Source organism: Falco biarmicus, chromosome 1 (assembly GCF_023638135.1).
Source record: "Falco biarmicus isolate bFalBia1 chromosome 1, bFalBia1.pri, whole genome shotgun sequence".
Taxonomy (NCBI): domain Eukaryota; kingdom Metazoa; phylum Chordata; class Aves; order Falconiformes; family Falconidae; genus Falco; species Falco biarmicus.
The window spans coordinates 67931117-67954906 of NC_079288.1; the positions used below are offsets into that span (position 1 = coordinate 67931117).

A 23790-nucleotide genomic window follows, 5' to 3' on the forward strand; every position below is an offset into this window, starting at 1 on the left:
GTATAAGAAATGACAGTGCTGTCAGCTATACAATGGTAACTTTGCACAATATACAAAGTAAGCTCAGGCTTCTCCCACACCTTCATCCCCAATTCTTCACTATTTAAAACTAAGTCTTATGTTTTACCTGGAAGAAAGAAAAATGCCAGTCGCCACTTATAGGGCAGGAATGCATTGTAATGCCAATGCAGAGCGACATTTCTCCAGGATTTTTCCACAGAGGGAATGTCTCAATCGCAAGAGAAACACCACTCCTTCCTTTTTCTTTTCCTACTTTTCTGCTGTGAATTATTTGGAGCCAAACCATAAATTGTACAACCACACTCACTGAGTCAGAACAAAACAGGAGACTCCAAATTTTCTGGTTTTCAGTATGACTTGATTTATGAGGTATGTCCCTACCTGATGGTAGAGAGATGACATATATGACAGGATATGGATTGCTCATAATTTTTTTCTGTAGAAAGCATTACTCTGAGCATATGCAATTCTAACTGTTTTAGTCACAGTTAATATTACATATACCTGCTCTCTGGCTGACTCACACAAATAGGTTTAAGTACTTCAGACTGTAAACTGAAAATTAACTAATGACAGCTAAACTGGTGTACCACCTGAGAATTCACTGCTTTATTAACATTCAAACAAATGCTAAATGAAGATGAGCACAGACACTTAGCATTTCTGTACATGAAGTTTATCATGTACTTACAAATTGCAGATCACTGACGAATCTGGAAAAAAACCAAACCTGCAAAGAATACATACAGCTACCTGGCATTAGATATCCGCATTCATTAATAGGAGGTCAGCTGCTACTTACTTCAAAGGTGCCAGTTTGGAAACCACAGTCAAACATGTGACTGAAAGGTGTTCAAATTTGTGTACTTAATTTTGATAAACAGACTCCTATAAGGCCATCACCCACACTATATCCTAAAGCTCCAGTAATGGTAGGGCAATGCAGATAGCATCTGGATTATCGCAACAGGAAATAAAGACAGCTTTGACATTCCTCTACTTTTAGCAAAAGCTATTTGAACATCTTTTAAAAATACAAAAATATTTTTACCAAGTTATTCCAAAAGCTGAGGGAAGTGTTTTCCTTAATTTTACTCAAATAAAACATTCAGAATGAAGTGGAAGCGGACACTGGATAGAAGCTGAAACAGCTTATCTACCTGTAACTGTTCCTCTTCGAGGTGCCTTGTGTACATCCATGCAACTGATACCTACCTGCAAGCCTCGCTGCCTGTCAAGGGTTTCAGCCTGGCAGCACTTTAGCGCAGCCCACTGCTGCGTGGACACCACATGCACTGCATGTCATTATAAACGAGGCCAAAAGCCTCCTAAAGGATTTGAAATTTAACCAGGACCAAGGAAGAGGGCAGAAAGGAGGGGTGTGAAAATGTGTGCAGGATCTTACATCTCAGGAAGGACAAGAAGGCAGCAGCAATCCATATTACTTCCTTGTAACATCAAATGTTTGTGTACTTAGACTGTCTGCCACAAAAACCGCCTGTAGAAAAGTCCTCAGAACCTCCAATGAAACAAACCCTCTGAAAGCCAGCATCACCCTTTGCAGCTGTTGTGGAAACATAGCACTCACAGCACAACAGGAACCCAAGCAGCAGCTCCGGAGACCTTGGTTCTGGGTAACTGATGCAAAGTCATCACCAGCATTATTTGGTCTCTGGCAGAATGAGCCCAAATTGAAGGGGGAAGGAGATTTATTTTGCTCTGGTTTTCTTTACTGAAAACATCTTAGTTTTTATTCCAAGAACGACAGTGGGGAAAAACAAGGTGGCTGTAAGCCCCTCATGGTGCTGGTAGGCAAGGGCACAGCTGCCGAGGCCACCTTGCAGGACTGCTCGCTTCTGCTGGAACAAGGTTTGTGCCAGAGCTAGTAAATCTTGAGGACCTGACCTCACTATGAATAGATGTGCTTCTCTGCCCTGCCCTCCTGGACCATGCCATCAGACTGGTAAGGTTTGTTTGTACCTGTTCTTCAGGATAAGCCAGCACTCTCTGCAGACTCAGCCCCTTATTATCCTCCAGCACCTGAGTAGTCAGCTGGGGCAAACGTAGCCACAGAGCACTGGTCACCCCTGCTTTAGGCTGGATTGTGAAATGCCACAAGTGCTCTGCTCTGTAGGCTTAAAAGGAGGCATCATTTAGGGAAACAGCATTCCAGAATAAGAATTGAATGTAGTCTGCCATAGAAGAAGAACATAAAGAGATTGCATCTTTGGAGTAAGGAGACAAGATTTTAATCTGACTATTTAATAAGAAATCAGTAAACTAAAGGACAGAAGTTGCCCAACTACTGGGCTGAGATCTCTAATTAGTTCATGAAACATTTTACTGAAAGTATAATTTTATATGTGCAACAAAGCCAAAGGTACTGATTAATTGCAACTCATTAAGTGTAAGTTGTTTAGTAATTAAGAAAAATTAATGCAGGCATGGCAAGGTTGGTGCAGGCAAGAATTCCACCTAGACAAGCATCACATTGCCAATAGCAGCCAGTCTGCTCAAAGCAGCAAAGGAGTAATTTAAAAACCAGTCCTGACCCATAGGGACAGGCAGTCAGACCACTCATTCCAACTCTTCTGAATGAAATCTTATAAAATAAAGATAACGGTTATCATCTTTTAGAGTTCTGCCAGGACTTGTGCAGAAGTAAGGTAAGTCAGTCACACTTTTCTCTTACGTAAATTATACACTTTAGGGAATCAGAAACAATCAAATATCCCAAGAAAGATATTACCAACAAGATATTAATAACACAGTGTTTTCAAAATTTGCTCTTTATCCATTTTGGGAGAGCAAATTTGCTGTGGGTGAGAGAGTTCAGAAATCATTGCACATACTAGGATAGAACAGGGACTGAAAGCAAAGGCAAAATATAGCCTTGGCACAGAAGCATGTTCTGGGAACAAGAGCACCAAGGCATGCAAAATCGTCATCACTCACCTCAGCTGGAAGGCTGGTAAACTGTAGATAATCTCCGTCTTTCTACTTTTAATCCTATCCATGGAACACAAGTACCCTCAGAGAAACCAAATATATTTTAGCCAATCCTTTTCCTATGAAAGGAGGCAGCGGCCATGGACACAGCTTCCTAGAACAGCAACTTTCAGAGAAGACTGGCATGACATTGAATCAGATTTGTCCCCCACAGCTGGCTGCCAGGGGTTTTAAAGTCTTTACATTAGTACTGTACAGTGATCAACCACAAACCCCAATATAAGACAGTGATGCACAGTTTCATTTGGTGGTAATCGTGTAGCAAATGCTTTTCTTCAAAAGCAGGCACAAATTCTGGGGAAGTCTGAGCCTGGAATTTGTCACTCAGTTATGACTTAACTAATAGCAGCTAACACAAGTGTAAAAGTCACATGAGAAAGAGAGTTTCCCTCCCATAACTGGTGAAGTTGTCTACAAAAAGAAAACTAAAAAAGTCTGAAAACTTCACACAAGTAAATTCTTTTCTTTGTACTGAATGAACACGCTATACCCCCACGACTTCACAAAGGAAGTTACGAACTTCTTTATATTTCAAGCCTACTCTGTTTTTCTCAACAAATACAAACGAAAGGGCCATGTGAATTATTAACAGATGACAACAGAGAGCTAGCCAGGTACTTCAAATACTTCTGTCTCTTCTTCCTACATGAATTCCTCAACAGTGCATGCAAAGTAAGTCTTCTTACTACTTCAATCCTTCAAATCCATAATTAGAGCTGATTAAATAACTTGTTGAGAAGTAAAGGCTTTTTTACATTCCTTCCTCTCCCCTTTCTTTCCCTGGGAGAGCATTTGACCTGACCCTTAGTGACAGGGGGACATCACACCTTCTTCCGAAGAATCAAGTGAGAGCGTTTTCCCCTCTTAATACCTTTTCAGCAGCGCAAGCTTGTGCAGAACATCATGCAATCCAGTGGAAACAGATACTATTTATTTCTGAACTGGAATAGACATATAATCAGGAAACCTGAAAACAGACTAAAGCTTTTGTCATGTTAAGAAGTTAACCATCATCTCGTGTTGAAAGCAGGTCCTGTTTATTATAAACACTTGGGCCAATGCCTCCTCCCCCATCCCCCCCCAACAGCCCACCAACAAAGAGGTGAACAGAAGGACACCACATGGATCCATCACTACTGCTTGACAGCATGCTTGGTATTTAAACATAAGTACAAACTATACTGCTTCAGTCCATTCACATAATTTAACTCAAATAAATGCTGAATTTGCCAAATAATCCCTGCAAATCCGTTACAAGAAATAAAAGTGAAATAATGTAAGTTGGTGTCAGTGCAACTGAAAGACAGTATTTGACAACTAACATAGGAAAACCTATTGAAATTAGAACCACAGTAGTAAGCTTTAAAAATAGCAAACTTTTTGACAACTTTGAAAAATAATCCAGATGATCCTAAATGAGCACATACTTTTCTATTTGCTTCAAATTTAAATCCATAAATTCTAAAATTTCATTAATTAAAAGGACCATTTCAAAAGGTACGGTAAAACACAGCATCTAACATAAAACACAAGCTGGGGGATTCAAGTTTCCCACAGTGGTGCAGGTAGCTCCCAGTGATGCCACAGGGAATTACCTGCAAAACCATAAACCAGAATGACCTTTTTGGTTTGCATTTGACTCTGCTTCACACAAACACTGTTTATTACAACTGCCATAAAAATGAACAAAAGCAGCACATACATGAGCAGCAGCTCCTGCTTAAAAACAATAAGCACAGCACATTCCCCCCTCAGCCAGCTCCCCATGGAAAGTATTCCAGACTAAGCCACAAAAACTTAACAGTGAGCTTTTGAATGACAGGACATCATGTGCTCTGTAATCTACAGAATCAGTCAAGTACTTACAAGGTTTCTTAAACAAATTGATCATGCCTACAATTTCAGTCGAAGTCAGAGAAACGGCAGACTTGATCTTCTCTGAGGAAGAAACAAAAGCCATGAAATCACCAAAGAGAAGGGGTTTTTTGGCTTTTTTTCTTGTTGCTTTTTAGACAACTCTGAAGGACATACTATAATGTGATAGGAAGCTTGTAGGAACAGCCTTACAAATCAAACTGAGCATGTACTTCAGCACTCTTTATTTAGCACCCTCCCTGTGGAAAATGCTAAGGGAGGTTTTAACTAGCAAGAGCCAAGGTGATTTCAGATTGATAGCTAAGACCTCCTGACTGATCTTTCATGCCATATTAATTTGATACATTAGTTTATGTAACCGCTTTTTGCTCAGTCTTTCCCAGCTACAAAGCCAAAAATAGCTTACCTTTTCTACAAGGGCAGTAAGGCATACCTGGAATACTAGACAACTTTTTATAAGTGCTATGAATAAGAGCAGTGGTTTTTAAAAAGTCAAAAAACCCACTGTCATTATATTATCATACATGTTTTCACCTTTACGAGAACAGTTTAATGTCAATAACTACCATGAAATCTGGAGGCTGTGGTTTCCAAGAAAAACTGTGCCAGACACTCGTATTTTCTGACGCATCCTATAGTACCATGAAATGGAGACAAGCATTAGGCAGTCTATGTTATCATCATAAAAGAATCAACAGTGATGCAAAACCCTCTTAGAAAGCAATAAAGTTTTGAATATAAAACCTAAAAAAAGACTTCATTATGCAGTTTTCAGTCAACACAGGCTGAGCCAAAGCCTACTACAGTACTTCTCTGTGCTTGGGATAAAACTTTCCATGGCTCCAGTAGCAGCTTTCGCAGAAGTGCCAGTCTTCCAAAATGGATCTTTGCAACCAGGATTTAAGGGAAAATATACCCAGTAAAGCTAGGCTCCAGATAGGTAGTTTAGCACACAAATGGGTGGTCTAATTTTCAAATCTCCCAGGAACCAGGTAGCTTATAGAGCAGTAAAATCGTCTACAGGAAAGTCATATTTTAAATGCCATCTTTTCGATTCTTGCAAACTGTTCAAAGGAATGTTTTACAGGTTTTACCCAAAGACCAGCAACAAGTGGCTAAGCTTGGACCTTCACATCCCAAAGGTGTTCAGACCAAAAAGTGCTTCCCATAAAACTCAAGATCTAGAGAAAGATTGTACTTTCTTAATGTGAAACCAACGAGATCGATGGTTATCATCTGGTTTAAATGGAGGTCCTTAGCCCTTGCATATCAATCACAGAGACTTTTGAAGTCAGTAAGATAAAGCTTTTAACAGAGGAAAATTTTAATTAATCCATTGTACATAGTGCATTTTATAATCTGGTTTCTTAAATCTCCCTCTGTCAAGTCAATCAAACCCACAGTCTATTTGGAGAAACGTTGAAGAATCTCAGGCTGTTCAGCAGCCTCATTTTGCTATGCACTGGAAATACAAATGTATAGAATCATTTATCCAAAACATAGGCAAATGGGTTCAAACTGAAAATGTGAGAAGACAAAATAAAAAGCTTGAGAGTAATATCCTCCTGTTGCTCTCTCCTCTGAGGTATCTCACACTGATTTTTTTCCAGTAGATATAGCAAGATTTATGTGTAATAATGACTTTAGCAACTTCTTTCTTTAGGGACACATTTTATTTCATTAATGAAAGATTCTCAGGAGCCAAGAGAATGACTTTCACCCACTTTCATTTTTAATTAAAAAGACCTAAAAAAAAATAATAAAAGAAGATCAGAGAAATTAAACTACTCTGGCCTGACAAAATGTATGGCTTTTTGACCCATCTAAAAGGGCTGCTTCCTCCACTGCAGCAGCTGGCAGACCAAGATTTCCTGCACCAAATAAACCACTTCACCCAGCCCCCTCAAGCCTTCCTCCTACAGCACTACACTAGATCTAGCATCCCTCCTAATAGCCAGCAAGCCGGGATTAATTCAGACCATGAGAGCTTACAATAGGCCTCAGGACCGTCAGAAAGGCTGCGTAGCTACTGGAGCAAACACCCTGTGGATCATAGCTGTGGTCACGCCCTGGGCACATTCCTCAGCTATTCAAGTCCTTTGCAGTTTTATCACTTCAGACCTCATGGTTGAGATCCACCTTGGAGACCAACAGATGAACATTACAATACGGAAAAGCATAGGTGTCAAGAGGTACCTCTTAGAGGCACTACCTAAACTAGCATCAAAGTTGCAGATGCATGAATGACCATGAAAAAATGTCCAAGCCCAGGACAATTCACAGTGTTTAATCATCACACGGGGTTATCAAAGGACTTTTTGTAACATCAAAACATCACTCAGATGTTTTGAGGAACAGCATCACTCAGACACCATGCATGAAGACAAGTGGTGGACAACCCTGTGATGAAGAGGTAGAAACCACTCTCCCTATAACTTCCTAATATCAGCTTTATCTCAGTCACACCCAAACTGCCTGCCATCAGTGCCACAGCCTTTCTCTGTGTAAGCAGGGATGAAAATTGAAACCCAAGTTTTTCTTACACATCAAAACATTAAATGAAAGAGAGAGTTAAATGGTGGTGAACTGACAAAATTAAACTGTGCAAAGCTTAGAGAGAAAAATAAAGTGGTTTTTTTTTAACTAACTTACATGACAGTAGGTTTTGATTATTGAAGAGTGTAATGCAGTAGACATTTAAAAGGTCCTAGTTATTCCCCAAACAATTCCAGTTCATGTAAAATAATTTTAAAAAATGTAGACACGTGGAGTGGTTTGCTTTTACATTTTCTTCTGTGGAAAGTAGTTAAATAATTCACATCACTGAATGGGCAGTGATGCCAACCACCGATGCCAAACTGAAATTTTTGTCCCATCTCACCAGCTTAGCTGACTTCATTTTTCATCTTGACCTATTTCAGATGTGGCAGGAAATTGAGACAGTGGGATTGCTAAAACCTTGTCATTGTAGTTATTGGAGGTTATTAATGCTACCATAGATTTGGCATAGGCACTAGAACTTTAACTCAGGAAATGTACTTGGTCAGAAAACTTACCTGCTGGTTTGAAACCCCACAGATGACTAACTCACTCAAGTGGTCCAAACTACATGCAGTCAGTGGAGAATATTGAAGCTAGTAAGAGAAATCAAATGAGAGTGGCAGGCAGTTAACCAGGCGAAAACCTCTTCACTGGAAGCCAGGAAGTGTCTGAAGGGTGATTAATGATACAAAAGATGGGATGCATTATTTAGACAAAACAGGTCCCACTGGAACTACTTGGGAGTCAATGAAGAGAGCTCTCAAGCAGCGTAGTCAGACTCTCGTCTCTCATTTGTTCCTTGAATGCTGGTGGTCCAAAAGGAAAAACTCTCAAGTTATCATAAGAAATTTGACAATATATGGCATTTGCAAAGGTACATACAGTCATCCACCTCCAACCCGCTTCTTCAAACAAGCTCTACTTGATAATGACCAATACCCCCTGAGTGTAGTCTTGAGAAATATTTTTTTTCATTTTCTTGCAAGCGGGCAGGTGCTCCATTTCCAGATAAACAGTCCCAAAGGCATGGTCCTTAGCAGCAGCAAAAGCACAAAGTGCCGAAGGGAGCAGTGTCTCCCTGGAGATGGGCATCTCTACCCCGGAGTGGGCACTGATTGCAGAGCGCCTACCAGCGCTCTCCACGACAAGCTCTTCTGAAGGCAGGCAGGGAGCACCAATTTACCAGTTTTCAACCCAACACCTTTCTAAAACCCTGACTTTGTGCAAGCAAAGACAAAATGTTACCTTTTAGATTACCAGAACTCTTGGTTGGAAAGAAGCATCCCTTGTATTAATCAACATCCTTGCAGCAAAATAAAACCTGGCAAGTGTTGCTTCTTATCTTACTAAGCCACAAACCCTGTTTAATCTTGCTCCATTATTGTCTTATCTACGAGCAGCTAAATTTCTACCAGGTTGGCATAACTAACCAACTTATGTTGCTGTGATTTTGACATTTAAAAAAAAAAAAATATCTGTTACACAACCAGAGCAGAAATAAAAACACTCGAGCAGCTGAAAGAGTAGAGCCAAATAAGAAGTGCTACAAAACAGGAACAGATTTAGGAATAATGAGGTCACCTCACACCTCAACACGCATGAAGTTATTCTGTTCACTCAAATAACTTCACATTCAGTAGTAGTCACAGCACAAAATGCCACACTATTTTAAAGAGACAGAAGCATTTTCTATATTTTGGCCGACTGGAAAAAATGAACACAGAACAATATTATCATGTGTTAACCTTCCAGGCTTCTCCTGGCTTTAGAGATGACAAGAGAAGTGAGGAGGGAGAAAAATGTTCCCTTCTTCCTCAGCCCTTCTAAGTGAGACACCCCTAATCTGACCATGTGGTTGCAGCTCCCGAGCATGGAGCAACTGGGGCATCTACGGTGCTTCAGAAGCATCTTAGATGTGCCTGCTCGAGCACTCAGGTGCTGCCATGCTGACAGCATGAAAGACCTCCTTCTCACCAGGTGTTCTGACTTTTCAGCCTTCCTTATTCCAGAACCTACAGCCTCTTCTCTATTTAGCATGGGAGAGATACAGTATTAGCTTCCCACCAAACTGTCAGATCACACAAAAGCAACATTCGGTGCCCTGTGGTCTGGTAGTGCTGGTGTTAGGGGTTCCCTGGGAGTGTGGAGGAGGAGAAGACTGGTGGGAGGCAGGAAGGCGAGGAGATAGGCATTCAGGTGACCGAAGATGAACAACAACTGGTGAGCGGACAAGAAAGGAAAGTGAGGGATCAACACAAGATTAAACCAGTCTAAATCTTCATTGGATTGGTAACATCTGAGCAGCCAAGAACTGAGTGGTTTGGGTTTTTTTTTCTTTTTTTAAGAAGACTGCAGAGACCACGCTTTCCTGAAACAGAGAGGAGTGCAGCAGTCCGTATCTAAAGAAAGAAAGTTCTAGACATAAAGGTCACTCAAAAAGAATGACTGCCTACTAAGCTAAAGCCTGACATTGCTATCCCTAAAAGGGAGTTGGTATCTAAGCAGATCCAGATTGGAATCACTGACTCATCCACCCTGGGCCTTTAAGGCAAACTGGTGAAGGATGAAGGGCTGACAAAAGGAAAAGAAGGGGGGAGGAAAATAAGGAGGCAGAGAGGATTTAAACAAGATTAGCTACATGTGAATCCTAAATAAAGATTAAAATCACTGCCTCGTGGATTTTGGGATTTCTGAAGTCAAGGTCATGAAATTAGCAGAGAACTGGTAGATCATGAGTTTGTATGCTGACTTCTCTGGGGACAACTTTCAGCAGTGTTTTGACTCTTCAGAGCTACCATTGCACAGCTCTTCCAAGCTTTTTAAAACCATAAGGAAAAAATGGTGTTTAGTGGAGGCATCTAAAAGTCTCCGCTCCCATTCCCTAATTAGCTCAACCATCTATTTTAATACAAAGTCCTTCCCTAAAAGTCTTTCTATTGTTTATACACCCTGCTGCCCCCAATGGAATCAAGCACGCGTAAGAGGTGAATAGCCTGGGTCTGCTCTGATGCACTAATATGACGAACATCATTGTGGAATGAGCTTGGACGATCTTGCTCATCTAGTTGTTAGTTGATATATATATAATTTTATATATATATATATAAAATATATATATCATTAGTTGATATAGATTACAAATCTTTAAAGCCAGAGAAAGCACTGTTAACTTCTGTTTCTCTAACTAGTGCTCAACATAGGTCAGATTTCTTAGCAGTTTACCAGGCATTTCAGTCTTCTTAGTAAATGTTTTATGTTTTTTAGAATTAAGACTTCCATAAGAAAGTTCAGTATCTCTTCACTTATTTCCTCCTACTCTCAACTGACTGAATTGTAGGCTTGTCCATTTACAACTTTGTATAGACATCACAAAGACTATATAAATTTCCCTTATGTACTTAATATGAATTAAAATCTAGTAAGCTACTGGTGATGATGAATGCCTTTCATTTTCATTTGAAAAATTTTTAAACTGTATTATTTGGTCTGTTAATTCTAAAATTGCTGGGCCAGTTTCCTTGGAAGGGTGCTAGTTTCTATGAGGGCAGTTGGAATATGACTAGGGAAAATAAGTAAGATGTCTTCAGCCTATTTAACATTTAATAACACTTCAGCAGAAGTAAAATATACAGATGGTATTGTTTTAACTAAGATGCATTCAACTAAGACACCAAAACCCCAACTGAGGAATTCAGTTAAATTTTCCTCAAGCAAATTCGTGAATGGGAACCTTAAAGAATTGTTTTCTTTATGATCTAGTTTTCTATAATTCCTTCCTATGTTTCCGTCACTGGAGATTTCCTTACGGTGGCTTTCTTTTTATAGCTTAAGGGAGGAAACCCCATAAGTCTGGGAATAAAAAAGATTATATTTTGAAACCTTAAAGATAGTTTCATCTTTCAGTAATAAACTTTGATTTTTGCTGTGAGACTATAGAATGAAAGGAGTAGGGTTATTTAGGAGTCTCTAAGTGTTTTCTAGGACAAAACGTTGCCAAAGAAAGTTCAGATTCAATATCAGGAAAAGTTTCTGAATAAAGTATATTAAACAACTGGACACATACATGGAGTGTAAGAACATGCACCTTGACAAGGCACTCAGAAATATAATTAAATTAACAGTCCTACAATTAAAAGAGGAAAACCAAGATAAACTGAATACAGTATTGCTTCTCAGAGCCAGCTTCTAGGACCCTTTTTGTTCACCAGATACTAGAACTAAGCTGAACACTGCTACAGCTTGAAATAATGGGGAAAAGGAAAAAAAAGAAAGGGAAGCAAGGAAGAAAACACGAAATCAAATCCTGCTGTAAAAACCTGTAACTTAAACTTCCTATACAAATACTTGAATCTTGCTAGCCCAAGCATTCAAATATGCTCCAGACCATGTAGAAGGACACTGGGAGACACATTTGCAGTAAGAAGGAACTGCAAAACCAGCCTGGTCAACTCTACAGTTTTCAGACACAGGCACAGGCACAAACAGATCTTTGCAGTAATTTATGAGGAAGGAAGAAGCTTCCCCTGTAAATAAACTGAAAATGTGTTCTGTCTCTTTAATTTGCAACCGAAAACCCAGGGTTTTTTTACAGTACCTGAATCATCTGTACCCAGTACCTCAGAGTTAACATTTGGGTTAGTATTGCTTTCAGCTGCAGCCATTTTTTTTGGTGGGTGTTTTTGTTTTGTTTTATTTTTCAAATGTTACTGAAACAAGAAGTATAGCAGAAGACATTTATATAGCCACTGAGATTTTGAAATCAAACACAAGGCTAAGTTTCCCTTATTTCTAAATCATTGTTCATGCACTAAATTGTCTTACATTTTAGGTTGCTTTAACTGTGCAGTAGCAGTATTGTGAGGGTACATCAGTCATTACATTATGAAATCTTTAATACGTGAACATTATAGCTCTGCTTCATAACAAAATGCAGCAGTACCAGTAAGTCACACCTCCAAGGAGTCGCAGAGCCCTGTAATAAGAAAGGCACATTGTGCAGAACACATTTTCCATCTTACTGTCTATATTCCTTCCTCTGATCACTGATGGAAGCAACTAATAGTTTTATATAATTTTATAATAGATACCTTAAATAATATTTGTAGTATTTCTATTTAACACAATAAGCAAATAGTGCCATACGTGAACACTATATTAAAGAGTTTAACTGTGTTAAACAGTATTATAGTATAAAGCACTATATCAGCTACCTGGATACTGTAGAAGGAAATATTTTTACAGAACATTATTTTCTTCAAATTACATTATCTAGTTGCATGTTTTCCATACTTTAAGTTTCACCAAGGAGTAAACAACTACATTAACAGGCTCAATAAATGGTGCTTTTACTGCCTACGTTACATAGGAGTATTATAACAGTGCATTATATCTTCCAGATCTAAAAAGATGGTAGTCATTAAAAATTACAGCATTTGCCCTTCTGTAAAACATATAGCAAGATTATAATAACAGTTTAAAAGGCCTTGAAGGGTTTTTCTAGTGACGCTTGCCTGTGGGTTATATAACTTTCATACTCTTGCTTCATCTCCAGAACCATTCTTTTTGGGGAAAAAGTGTTACTTGTAGACAAAAACACATGCAATATGGAAAAAGAGTAAGATACAAAACAGCACTATATGGCATTGTTTTATCCTAAGATATATCAACAAAAATTGGCAACTCAGCAGGACCCTGCAGTGGGAAACATTACCCAGCCATGACAGGAGTTCAGCTCCCCTTTCTACTCAAAGATAGAGATGATGGAACTGAAGAAGGACCTTGTCTTGTATACACCTCAGAGGTGCCTACTGCCAGCTCAGGACATCACAGATCTCTGAGAAGATCAAGGAGTGCAGTGATACATGAAGTAAAAATAATGAAGTACGCACGCGCAGATTTTTAAAAGCAGTATAAGTTTCTGTCTGAGCTGCATTTCAGCTAAGAGACTGATTCACATGGAGAGGAAGGCCACAGGGAATTTTAAATATTTGAATACAGACCAGATAGTCAGTCCATTGCCAGTACTGAATTTAACATGCCATATCATAATTAGCTGTGATATCTACATGGGCATCTTATTCTTTCAGAATTTTCTGAATATCTTTACCTCCCTCCACCCTAGTCAGCTGCTAAAGCCCAGGACTGTAGTGAGCTTCCAGCTCAAGAAAGCACTAAACCTTATTAAGCATGAGATTTTCTTTGCCCCAAATTAGGGCTTCTAAGATTATTTAGCTGCTGCTGGACACTTATGGCAGGACATCACAAACACAAAAGCCACTTTAGCAAAGTCAGGTCAGGATTTATGTCAGTTTTTGCCTGTTCCAAACCTACAAACCTGAATTGCTGACTACTCTTAAGGTCCAAATTTGGACTTTAAAACTCTAAAGTAGGGGCAGCTATACAAAATATAACTATAGGGGCTCCTTTAACTGACCCAGTTCTAAAAGGACTACAGGGAGCATAAATCACCTTTTGCCCTCAGATAATTTTGCTTACAGTAATCTTCATTGATACTGTCTCAGAATTTCGCATAGAAGAAATCAAAAGACCACAACTTACAGATTAACTAAATATAACTATTAAATATAGATTATAAATATATATCAAATTAAATATGTATTAAATATAGTTTATAATATATAATAAAACTAAATATAACAATTAAACTCTGGTTCAATTGCATAAGTTTCTGTCATCAGTGGGACCACAAAACATAAAAACCCAAACAGAACCTGATCTAAATTTTGTCAACATGGCTCCTGGCCTTGTGAAAAAATTGACTTGACACAAGAAATTTTGAACACATTGAAAAAACTCAAGAACCAGTCAGACTTCATAGTATGGGCCCCATTTTGAGATATAAGCTACACCAAAATACTTCTGGTGAGTATGGAAATCTTGCTTGGAACTCCTGAATTAACTGGGAACAAAAACCTCAATTCCTATTATAACTTGGTATTTAAAATAAAGAAACAAATTTATTTAGAACCAAACAAAACTATTGCAACCAAATAATTTAAAAAAAATTAGCTCTGCCTTAGAAACTAATATATTCATTTTTCTAAAACTTTTAATCTATATTAAGCACAAAGATTCAAAAAAATATAGGCATCTAGAGGCTGAATGTAAATACTGCTCTGATTTTAACATAGATATAGTATCCATCTTATACAAGGGAAGTAAAAGCGTAAAAAACTATTGCAAAATTATCAAGACAAGTTTTTGCATATTGGGTAGCTTCCTGGGGAAGGAGAGCAGATGCAAAAGTAGTTAAGTTAAATATTGAGAGGCTTAAGGAACATGAAAAATATCACGTGGCAACTTGTTCTGTTCATTTGTTGTTTTATTTATAGTTGTCTTTCCATTATTTCAAAGCAAGTTGATCAAGATCAACTCTTCTTCAGCATGACAGTTATTACCTTTCAGAGGAAGCTACTGTTCAGGATCTTGTGCCATTCAGCCTCTCCAGGCTCTCTTGGAGATCCCCAAATTGTGCAGCTTTCACTTTATAACAGATCTACCCACTGCCTCCCACTTCCCTGCCAGTAATAATTAAAAACCCTAACCCTCTCAACTTCCAAAAGCTTACAGGTTGCCAGCCTGGTAGATATTAGGCATGGATCTCACAACTCTTCGAAAGAGAAGCACTAACACCTAGACTCAGAAGCTGGGAGCCTCCAATTCCCTATATGTTGGCCACAGAGAGAAATACACATAACCCCCTAATGATATATGAAACAAGTATTTGATATTTACAGCATAGTTTTCAGACCATCAAAATCTTAAATTTTTTTACTGTAATTACTACTCTACAAGGATCAGCAGATGGGCTTAACCACACAAGTTTTCAACTCCTGCTGCAAAGTTCTGTGCAGTTCTGCAGACAGGGGGATTCAGTCAATTGCATATCAGAAAATGTTTTGCATGGAACTGTGAACATAATTCCAAATTGCTGAGACTTTCAGGTCATCTCCTTGGTTGTTCTTCTTTGGTCGTGGAGGAGACAAAGAAGTTAGTCCTTTCTAAGTAGGACACACCTTGGGGAGGCCGCACAGTGGGCAGACGTAGCTCTGGTAAGCACAGATGAGGTTTTTAGGGGGGGTTTCTGCATGGTGCAAGCACAGAGCTACCCAGCTGAGCTCTGCAGCTCACTACCCCAGGTCCCAGCCCTGCACGGCCAGAGGCACCAGGTGAGCAAACCACGGATTAAACGAGCAGCTTTTGCTGGTGCATGGGGTCACTCCTGCACTGGGTTAGAATGAGGACACGACTGTTCTGCACGAAAGCAAGCTAAGGTTAAGTTGCAGAAGAGCATGAAATCAGAGTCCATTTACAGTGAAAGAATTCCTTGCTGTTTTTGTGATATTAAATTTGAGAAGACAACCAATTCATTCACACAAATAATATGTAGAGGCTCCACCAATTAAGGGACTTTTCACATTGAGGATTATTCTAACCATCACTAAAATTCATGGCAAGTGTAACACAAAGAAGTCTACAAATCTAGAAAATCAGTCATGAACAAATGCTACAACATAATGTTGATTAAACCAAGGTCTCTGTCTTCTTGGCAGGTCCTCTTCTTCATTAAAATAAGGAAATAGATTATTTGCATAGCTAGTTACTGCACAGTGATTCATTTCATAAAATCTTTGTTGTTCGTACTTCCACTAAATTGACTGAAAGAACACAATCAAATGTATCCATAGTCATCAGTTATTGTAAGAAAGAGATCTGAATTGGGTAAATATGAAGAACAAGAGAAGCAAAAGAAGGAGAACAAGAAATTATGGAATAAAAGTGGAAAAAAACAGCTTTGGGTGATACAAACAAAATCAGAAACTTTAACGGAATATAAAGAACAAAGGTTTTCCTATTCTTCCACTTTTTTTGAGGAATGAAAACAAAAAGTGTGCCTTAAAGGAAAACCGAAGCCTCTGGATGAAGCAGGATAAGGTCACCAATAAATATGAGTCTCAAGCAGTAAGCATTTTAACCTAGAAAATGCAAAATGGTAGAATGAGCTAGAAATAGGAGTATGTATTAGACAAAATAAAATATTGGACTTCAGTAAACTTGTTCAAAAATTGACTAACACAACATTTACAAATGATTTACAACAAAGAGAGTCTTTTGCATGTAGCAAAATCTTTACTCATAGTACAAATTACTTCCTATTAAATTTTTGTTCCTATTTTTTTCAGTAAAAAGCAGAATATTCTAACAACAGGATACGGGGGTGGGTTACGAAAGAACACTGGCTACACTGTCACAGAAAAAGCTAGCCTTAATTCTCTTGGAAGAAAAATGCTATGTAAGATTTATACAGAAATGTATGTCCTGCATACTTTATGAAATTAATATTAGCTAATCTGGAGATGATATTGTAACTGACCACTCTCATAGAGTGCTCTTTGAATATTTGTATTTTAAGCCAACAGGTATTGTATTTTACTTGGCAAAGTATAAAATGTGCTATTTGAAAACTGCTGTATTGCATGCAAAAATGAAATCTATTAAAAGGAAACAGAAGTTAGCTCAGAATCTGTAAACCTTACACACAAGTGGCATGGAAATAGGAGGTTAGAGAGAGAGGTAAGAAGTATCCTGCCTTCACAGAGCACTTTCCATTGGTGGTGGCATACTTTGTATCTTCCTGCTTTGAAAAAGTAGGAATGCATCCTACCTATAATAGATTAACAGAGAACATCTTGCAAATTGGTATTTCAAAAACATCTCTGTGTGTTTGGCTGAGGTGTAGTTGGTTTTATGGCAGAAAAATATCCTCATGGCTACAACCATCTCAAGAAAACAGAACCTTTTTCTTAAAAGTAGCCAATGTATTCCAGCTGACCATTTCAGAAGAGTTGTCGATGTTACTTGCTTATCATTCATTCTCTTGCCACATAACACACCAGTCAAACATACATTTTGGCAAGACAGTCACAAGTAAGGCAGGACTTTTAGTTAACTAATAGTCTTTGTTAACTTACAGGCTGATATTTGTTAGGTAGGACAGACTCTCTAAACCACATAAATAACTTTGAACAACAGAGCCGTATTGGCTTGTGCAAAAGCACAGACAGCATTTCTGCATTAGATAGACACTGAACCAAACGTGATAGAAATGTAGTGTAGAGTGGGGTGTTCGCAGAGAAAGTGATTGGTGAACACATTTTCCCTGGGACTACATTCCAGAAGAGCGACTCTAGGAAGAAATTATTACCTATCATTCACAATTCTGACATCCTTCCCAGGCCAAAAAAAGGGAGGGAGAGAGAGAGAGAGGAAAGAAAAGAAAATCTGAATGGAAAAACTTCTCTGCTCCTGCCGTTCCACTCTCAGAGGAAACACGCACAGTGCAGTATGTTTTAACAGTTTTCAGCTTCTTACAATACTTTTTAGAACTGAAGCGTCTAAGGAAGTAGAGTTGTAAATATTTTACAAATAACAAATCAATCCAACACTTGGCAGAAAGGAAAATAGTGCAGATGTGTTCTGATAAAAGCCTAAATGGTGGACTATTACTTAGCACAAATTCCCAGAGGCAGCATTCTACAAACATATATCTGTCTCAGCAAAATGAGAGACCAGAGACTACATAAATCTTTGCATGGCTAAGAATACCTTCAGTGGCTGAAAGGAAAGAAAATATTTGCTATTGTACGCAGTTCTTGTTTTCTTTTTTTCCAAAATATACACAAAAGATATACCAAAAATAGTTTTAAGTACAGTAACACATGCATTACATCCTTCCTTTAATATAAAGAAGCTCCTTTTTTCTCTTTATAAGTTAAAACATGCAGGTTAAAATAAGTAACTTCAGTATTAAATTATTACCTAAATTTTCACTTCTGCCATCAACTTAATGAATTTTTAAATGAAGACACCACTTATAGTGTCAAAGGATCAGCAGAAAAACGTTTCCTTACCTTTTTTTAAGATGCGGTGTGGCACTTCCACACAGTCTTGCACCCTCTCTGAAATGGGGATTTTTCTTTGATATAAGTGATCAGAAATCTGGATACACTGCTAGGGACCAGTGGTTAACATTCTTCTCCCAGACTGCCTAGGTATAAGGGGAAAAGAAAGAATTTAATTCACCTTTTTTAAGCTAGCCTAGGAGTATTTTTTTGGTTTCCCTGTTTTGAGAGGTGCTTATAAACTGAGCAATTTCTGTCTGCCACAGGTCTTGTAAATGGTCTGAGATGTGAGATGTTTGCAGTCTTAAAAAAAAAAAAAAAAAAGAAAAAAAAAAGAAAGAAAGATATTGCAACCTGAGAAATTTTCATTAGCTTCAGATTTCCCTCTGAGACTTTCATACAAAATGGTCTTTCTTTACTCTTTCTAACTAGTGAAATAGAAACACTTTCTTATTTTTCCTTCCAAACAGCCACATCCTGCACTTCTAAATCAATTATAGCTCAAGACAAATATGTCACTGTTTTTACTGTAGTTTTGGCTGAAATAAAAATGCAGGTTTTGACTCTAGTTTCTCAATAGGAAAAACCAACAATTCTAAAAATTGAAATGAGAGCTTATAATAACTTTTATTTTACTTCTACCAGAGTATGTGAAAATGTTTTAACTATTTTTCTAGCAACAAAGCATGAAATGCCTTTTAAAATAAAAAACCTATCTTATTACAAAAAACTCAAATTATAGTAATTGATTTGAAAATACTGCAAAATAGGAAAAATTTAAACAGGTGAAAAAACCTTGTAAAATTGCACAGAACAACTGAACCACTTTTTGAACAGTTTTTTTTCATCTGGCTTCACTAGTTACTACTTTTACATTGAAAAAATTGAAACTAATTTTGCAATTTTGAACAAAAGCAGGATGTAAAAGTTCCCTCAAAAGTTTTTGACTCTTAGGAATTTTCATGCTTCATTTTGCATATAACTAAAAGTAAGTATCAGATAGGGATATTGTAGCAAGTATCCTATTCCCGCACAGTTATTAAATAGCATTTGCTGTATTCATTCACAATTATATCCTCAGGCAGCTACAAAGAAGAGTCTTTTGTCCAAACAATGTAATCAGGGTATTGGCTAAATCACGCTCCATTTGAAGACACAAGGATAAGTGCGTTTTTCGACCATGGTCAATCAAACAGAACAGCTTGCAGGCATTTAATTGTGGGGTTATTAGCACCAACATTCAGCTACTGCTGAAGTTCAAGGGCTAAGTGTTGGTGGGCACTCTCAGGCTGCCAGAACAGATAATCTAGATCAGCGCTGATCCTAGCAGAGGCACCTGGAAGGAGGCAAAGTCTGTTTAAACTGAGAAACGAGAAATTAGCACCCAGTTAAATCTGCGCCACTGATAATGTTCAGTATATCTTCAAGTTGTGAACAAAACACAAGAAGGCAATATGAAAATACCCTGAGCTTGTCAGGCCAATTTTTAAAAAAATAAAATAATAAAAAAGGTACTCCTAATGCATATGGCAAACTGTGGTCTTGAACAACTTATTCTTGTGTGTAACTGGGAACTCCAGATGTTTAACATCTCATACACACACACATCAACCTCAAACAGAATTTTCACATGTAGACTCAGCACTACCCTCTTGTTTATGGGCACAAGGTGCAGTACTGAAAACAGCATGTGCAGTAGTGGTTTGAGCATGGAAAGTCTGTGGCATGCAAAGGATATTGGGTTAGTGTCGTTCTAGCAAAACCAAGCAGGAATGTATTTGCTTTTTCACCAAAAAGCACTCCCAGTAAGCAAATGCAAAGGTCTCTGTTAGTTCACAGCTGTAAGCCCTGCCTGCAGCCAAAAGCCGTTCCCCGCACAGCCTCTCCGACAGCCCTTACCCAGCAGACATTGTGTTGTTAACTGGCAGAGCAGAGAGCATCTCTCAGTGGGACAGGCTGCTAATTTTCACGTGTTTCCCTGCCCTTCCTGCACCTGACTGACTTATGCTGATGGCCGTGGCACCAGCAGACACCGGGAGTTCAATGCACCTGCAATAGCAAGCCTCCTGTAACTGAGAGACTCCAGGTCTATCACCTTGTGTGCATCCCAAGGGGAGCAGTAAATCTACCGGTGGCTGCTGTTATGGAGAGTCAATTTTCATTCTGCTGGTTAAGGTTTTGAAGTATGTGAGCAATAGGCCAAGCTCTGAATTAGTTTATTGTTCTTGAAAATCAGAATCTAAAGGACTTTGAACTCCTGGCTTTAATACAGACTTCCATTGTTCAAGGTGAAAGAAAAACAAACTTAAAGCACAGTCAGTGTTGACAACTAAGCTCAAGAAGCATGCATGGAGCTGCCCTGGCGGTAACAAACAGAAAAGGTCTTCTTTCTATTTACTAACACCCTTTTTCTTCTCAGGGGAAGAAGCGGAGACAGGTGGATAGGGAAACATCTCAATGAAAAGGAAATCCCTGCAGGCAGGCAGGACAGCATGGAAGATTGGACCTTGAAAGATTATTTCAGGAAACTATTCTATATGGTCCCTTTCCAATGCCTCCATAAAACTCAATGCAAAATTAGAAATATGTATTTCCAGCATAGAAAGCTAAGCAGACACATACTCTGCATACACTTAGGGAAAATTACTGTACCCCACAGTAATAAGTAGCAGACAGAGGCAATGATACCAAACCTCAGAGCCCAAGAAAATCTGACCAAAATGGAAAACAGGAAGCAAAACGTTGCCTCTGCTTCTGAAAGTTTTGTGAGAGGACACAGAACTCTCTATTCTGCACTTCACCTTTTCATAATCAACACTTTCCTCAAGACATAATAATAGTACAAAACTTCAGAACAGAAAAAGGCCATTATAAAAGCAGGTTGCTGAAAATACCTACCTAATGCTAGAGTTACAAGTGGTAAATTGATCAACTGGTCTATTTTCAGTGCCTCAGACAACAGTTGTTCTTGTACATAGTCCACATGGTTGTTATTTTGCCATACAACACAAGACTGGTGGGTAATTAAGCATGGCCAACCATCAAATATTTGTCCACTAAAGGACCCTGCTACGTCTTTTCCCTCTGTCTGTTAACTCCCTGTTTTTCTAAGGGCATGTCTCAACTTCTCAGGATAGCTGAGTAACACTCCAAAAGGAAAATATTATGTTCAGCATCGCACAGATAAGTATAACCAATATTACTCACATTATACTTTTTTTCATATGTAAAGAAAGATTCTGATTTAAAGGGGGGGAAAAATTGTTTCTCATCAGACAGAGAAAGCCAACAACTGAAAAAAGCAATAGAGTGTAGAGATATCTTTCAGTTAAAATACTGAAAGCTGTGATTCAGTGTTTTGTTATCACGAGCAGGAAGATGATCCCTCTGTGAATTGTATTGTTTCTTTAGAACCTGGTAGATCATTCTGCACTAGAAGCAGTGTTAGCTCTCATTAATTTTAATAACACCTATAATTTAATGTATTTGGCACACGTACAAAAATATACAGATTATCACATGAATACATTTTTTTCCAGACTAACTGACAAAAGCTTGCGATTAGTTATTAGTTATGGATAGTACAGTTCAGAAAAGCGCTTTTGGCATTGTCAGGCTTAGGAGACGAGTTAGTACTAAGATAGAAGTTGTTTTACTAACAAGCAATAATATGTTGTGATACCAAAGTTCAGCTGTTAAATTCAAACCAAAACCAAAAGAACCCTCATGCACTTCCTTGGTGGCCACTAAAACACACATTTCTCTGTACTAGAGGCTGAGACGGCTCCGTGTTGTGCATCATACAATTCCATTACTTTGGGTTATCATCACTGACAACGCATCACATGGTGTCCACAACTGTTCAAAGCTAAGAAAATAAACAATCTCCAGAGATCATATTAGATCATATTAACAATTTATCATGGTGCTAAACCTGAGTTTTACTCTCTAGCCCCTGCAGGGAGCACAATCCCTAAACATACATATGCATGTGTGCTTGTGTACACACACACAGCGTGCCGTGGAACAACAGGTTAAGTTTATCTAACACTACTTCCCTCCCAAAGTTTGGACTGTTCAAGGGGAAGGAACACCATCACTGCAATTGCCAGGACTCATTAAGAGAAAAAAAAAAATAAATGCCAGCAGATATGATCTGACCTGCCTTTTCCTAGGCTTTTGCAAGATACACAGTTTTTAACAAAATGCATAGCAAAAGCATCAGAGATTTTTTCAAAAGGGGCTACCATCATATTAATAAGCGCACTTCTCCTCTCATGCAAATATAGTGAGCAAATCACGTTCTTGATCCATATGCAGAAAACAATAACCAAACATGGTGGGCAAAGTGTGTTCTCACTCCTCAGCCAAAATTAAATTTCTTATATGCTTTCTTGAGAGATAAATAAGAAGCTAAACATTCAGAACTAGTAACTAAGAGAACTGCAAATAAAAGAAAGTGTAAAAATCACAGTTAATAAATAATATCTCAAAAAGAAGCACATGAATCCTGGGATAAGAAAAGCTTTGGTAACTTAGCATATCTATTATCATTGACATCTATTGCGTCCTGGAGCTCTAGGATATCATGAAATGTTATTTAATTCATACAGCTGTTTGGTGTTTGAGGGAAAAACACCTGGTAAAAGTATTCAGCTCCCAGTTTTCAGTAGTGGTAGAGGTAGGAGTGGAGACTTCTCCCAGATCTCCTTACACAGCTATTTGCATCCATGCCTTGCAAGGAATCCTCTTCTGAGGTGCAAACCCAAGTAAGAAAATTAAGATGAAAAAAAAAGACCACAAAACTGAAAAATATCTGAGCTGACTCTCAGCAGTATTCTACGTGCCCATACTTCTGAACAATACCTGTAATAAATGTAACAAGCTAGAAGGATGTAAAGGATGCAAAGAAGACCATGCCAAGCTCTTCCCAGTGATACCCAGTGACAAGGGGCAATGGGTGAAAACCGAAACACTGGAGGCTCCCTCTGAACATCAGCAACCACTTTTTTACTGTGAGGGTGACCAAGCACTGCCATGGGTTGCCCAGAGAGGTTGTGGAGTCTCCCTCCTTGGAGATACCCAAAACCCAACTGGGCAGAATCCTGGGCAACCAGCTCTAGGTGACCCAGCTTGAGCAGACGGGTTGGACCAGATGACTTCCAGAGGTGCCTCCCAACCTCAGCCAGACTGTGCTTCTGTGAAAATGGAAAAGAAGAAACCAGGAAAGTAATTTCCGTGTGTAGGAAATAAAATATTGGAAAACGTTCATATTTTTGTAAAATGTACAAACCTATTTATCATCAGCCAAACAATGACATGAGTAAATAGGATAAAATTGGTTTAATTAATCTTGACAGACTTACAGAGCAATTGCTGCTGACATCGTAATTTTCCTGGGTCAGGGTTACACAATTAAAAA

General features: G+C 38.5%; 1 protein-coding gene across 4 annotated transcripts in view; it reads right to left on the reverse strand.

Annotated features, from left to right (window-relative positions):
- Nucleotides 1-23790, reverse strand: part of CRACD (capping protein inhibiting regulator of actin dynamics) — a 132076-nt gene that overhangs the window by 51834 nt on the left and 56452 nt on the right. For 2 of the 4 annotated variants that reach the window (XM_056331945.1, XM_056331935.1), the window contains exon 2: nt 18378-18514. Coding sequence is in view for 2 of the 4 variants with exons in the window: in XM_056331927.1 (XP_056187902.1) it covers nt 4897-4921 (25 nt within the window). In the remaining 2 variants the exon portion in view is untranslated. Of the gene's footprint in view, nt 1-4896; nt 4965-18377; nt 18515-23790 lie in introns of those variants that run through there. The other 2 variants (XM_056331927.1, XM_056331918.1) reach the window with 1 other exon arrangement.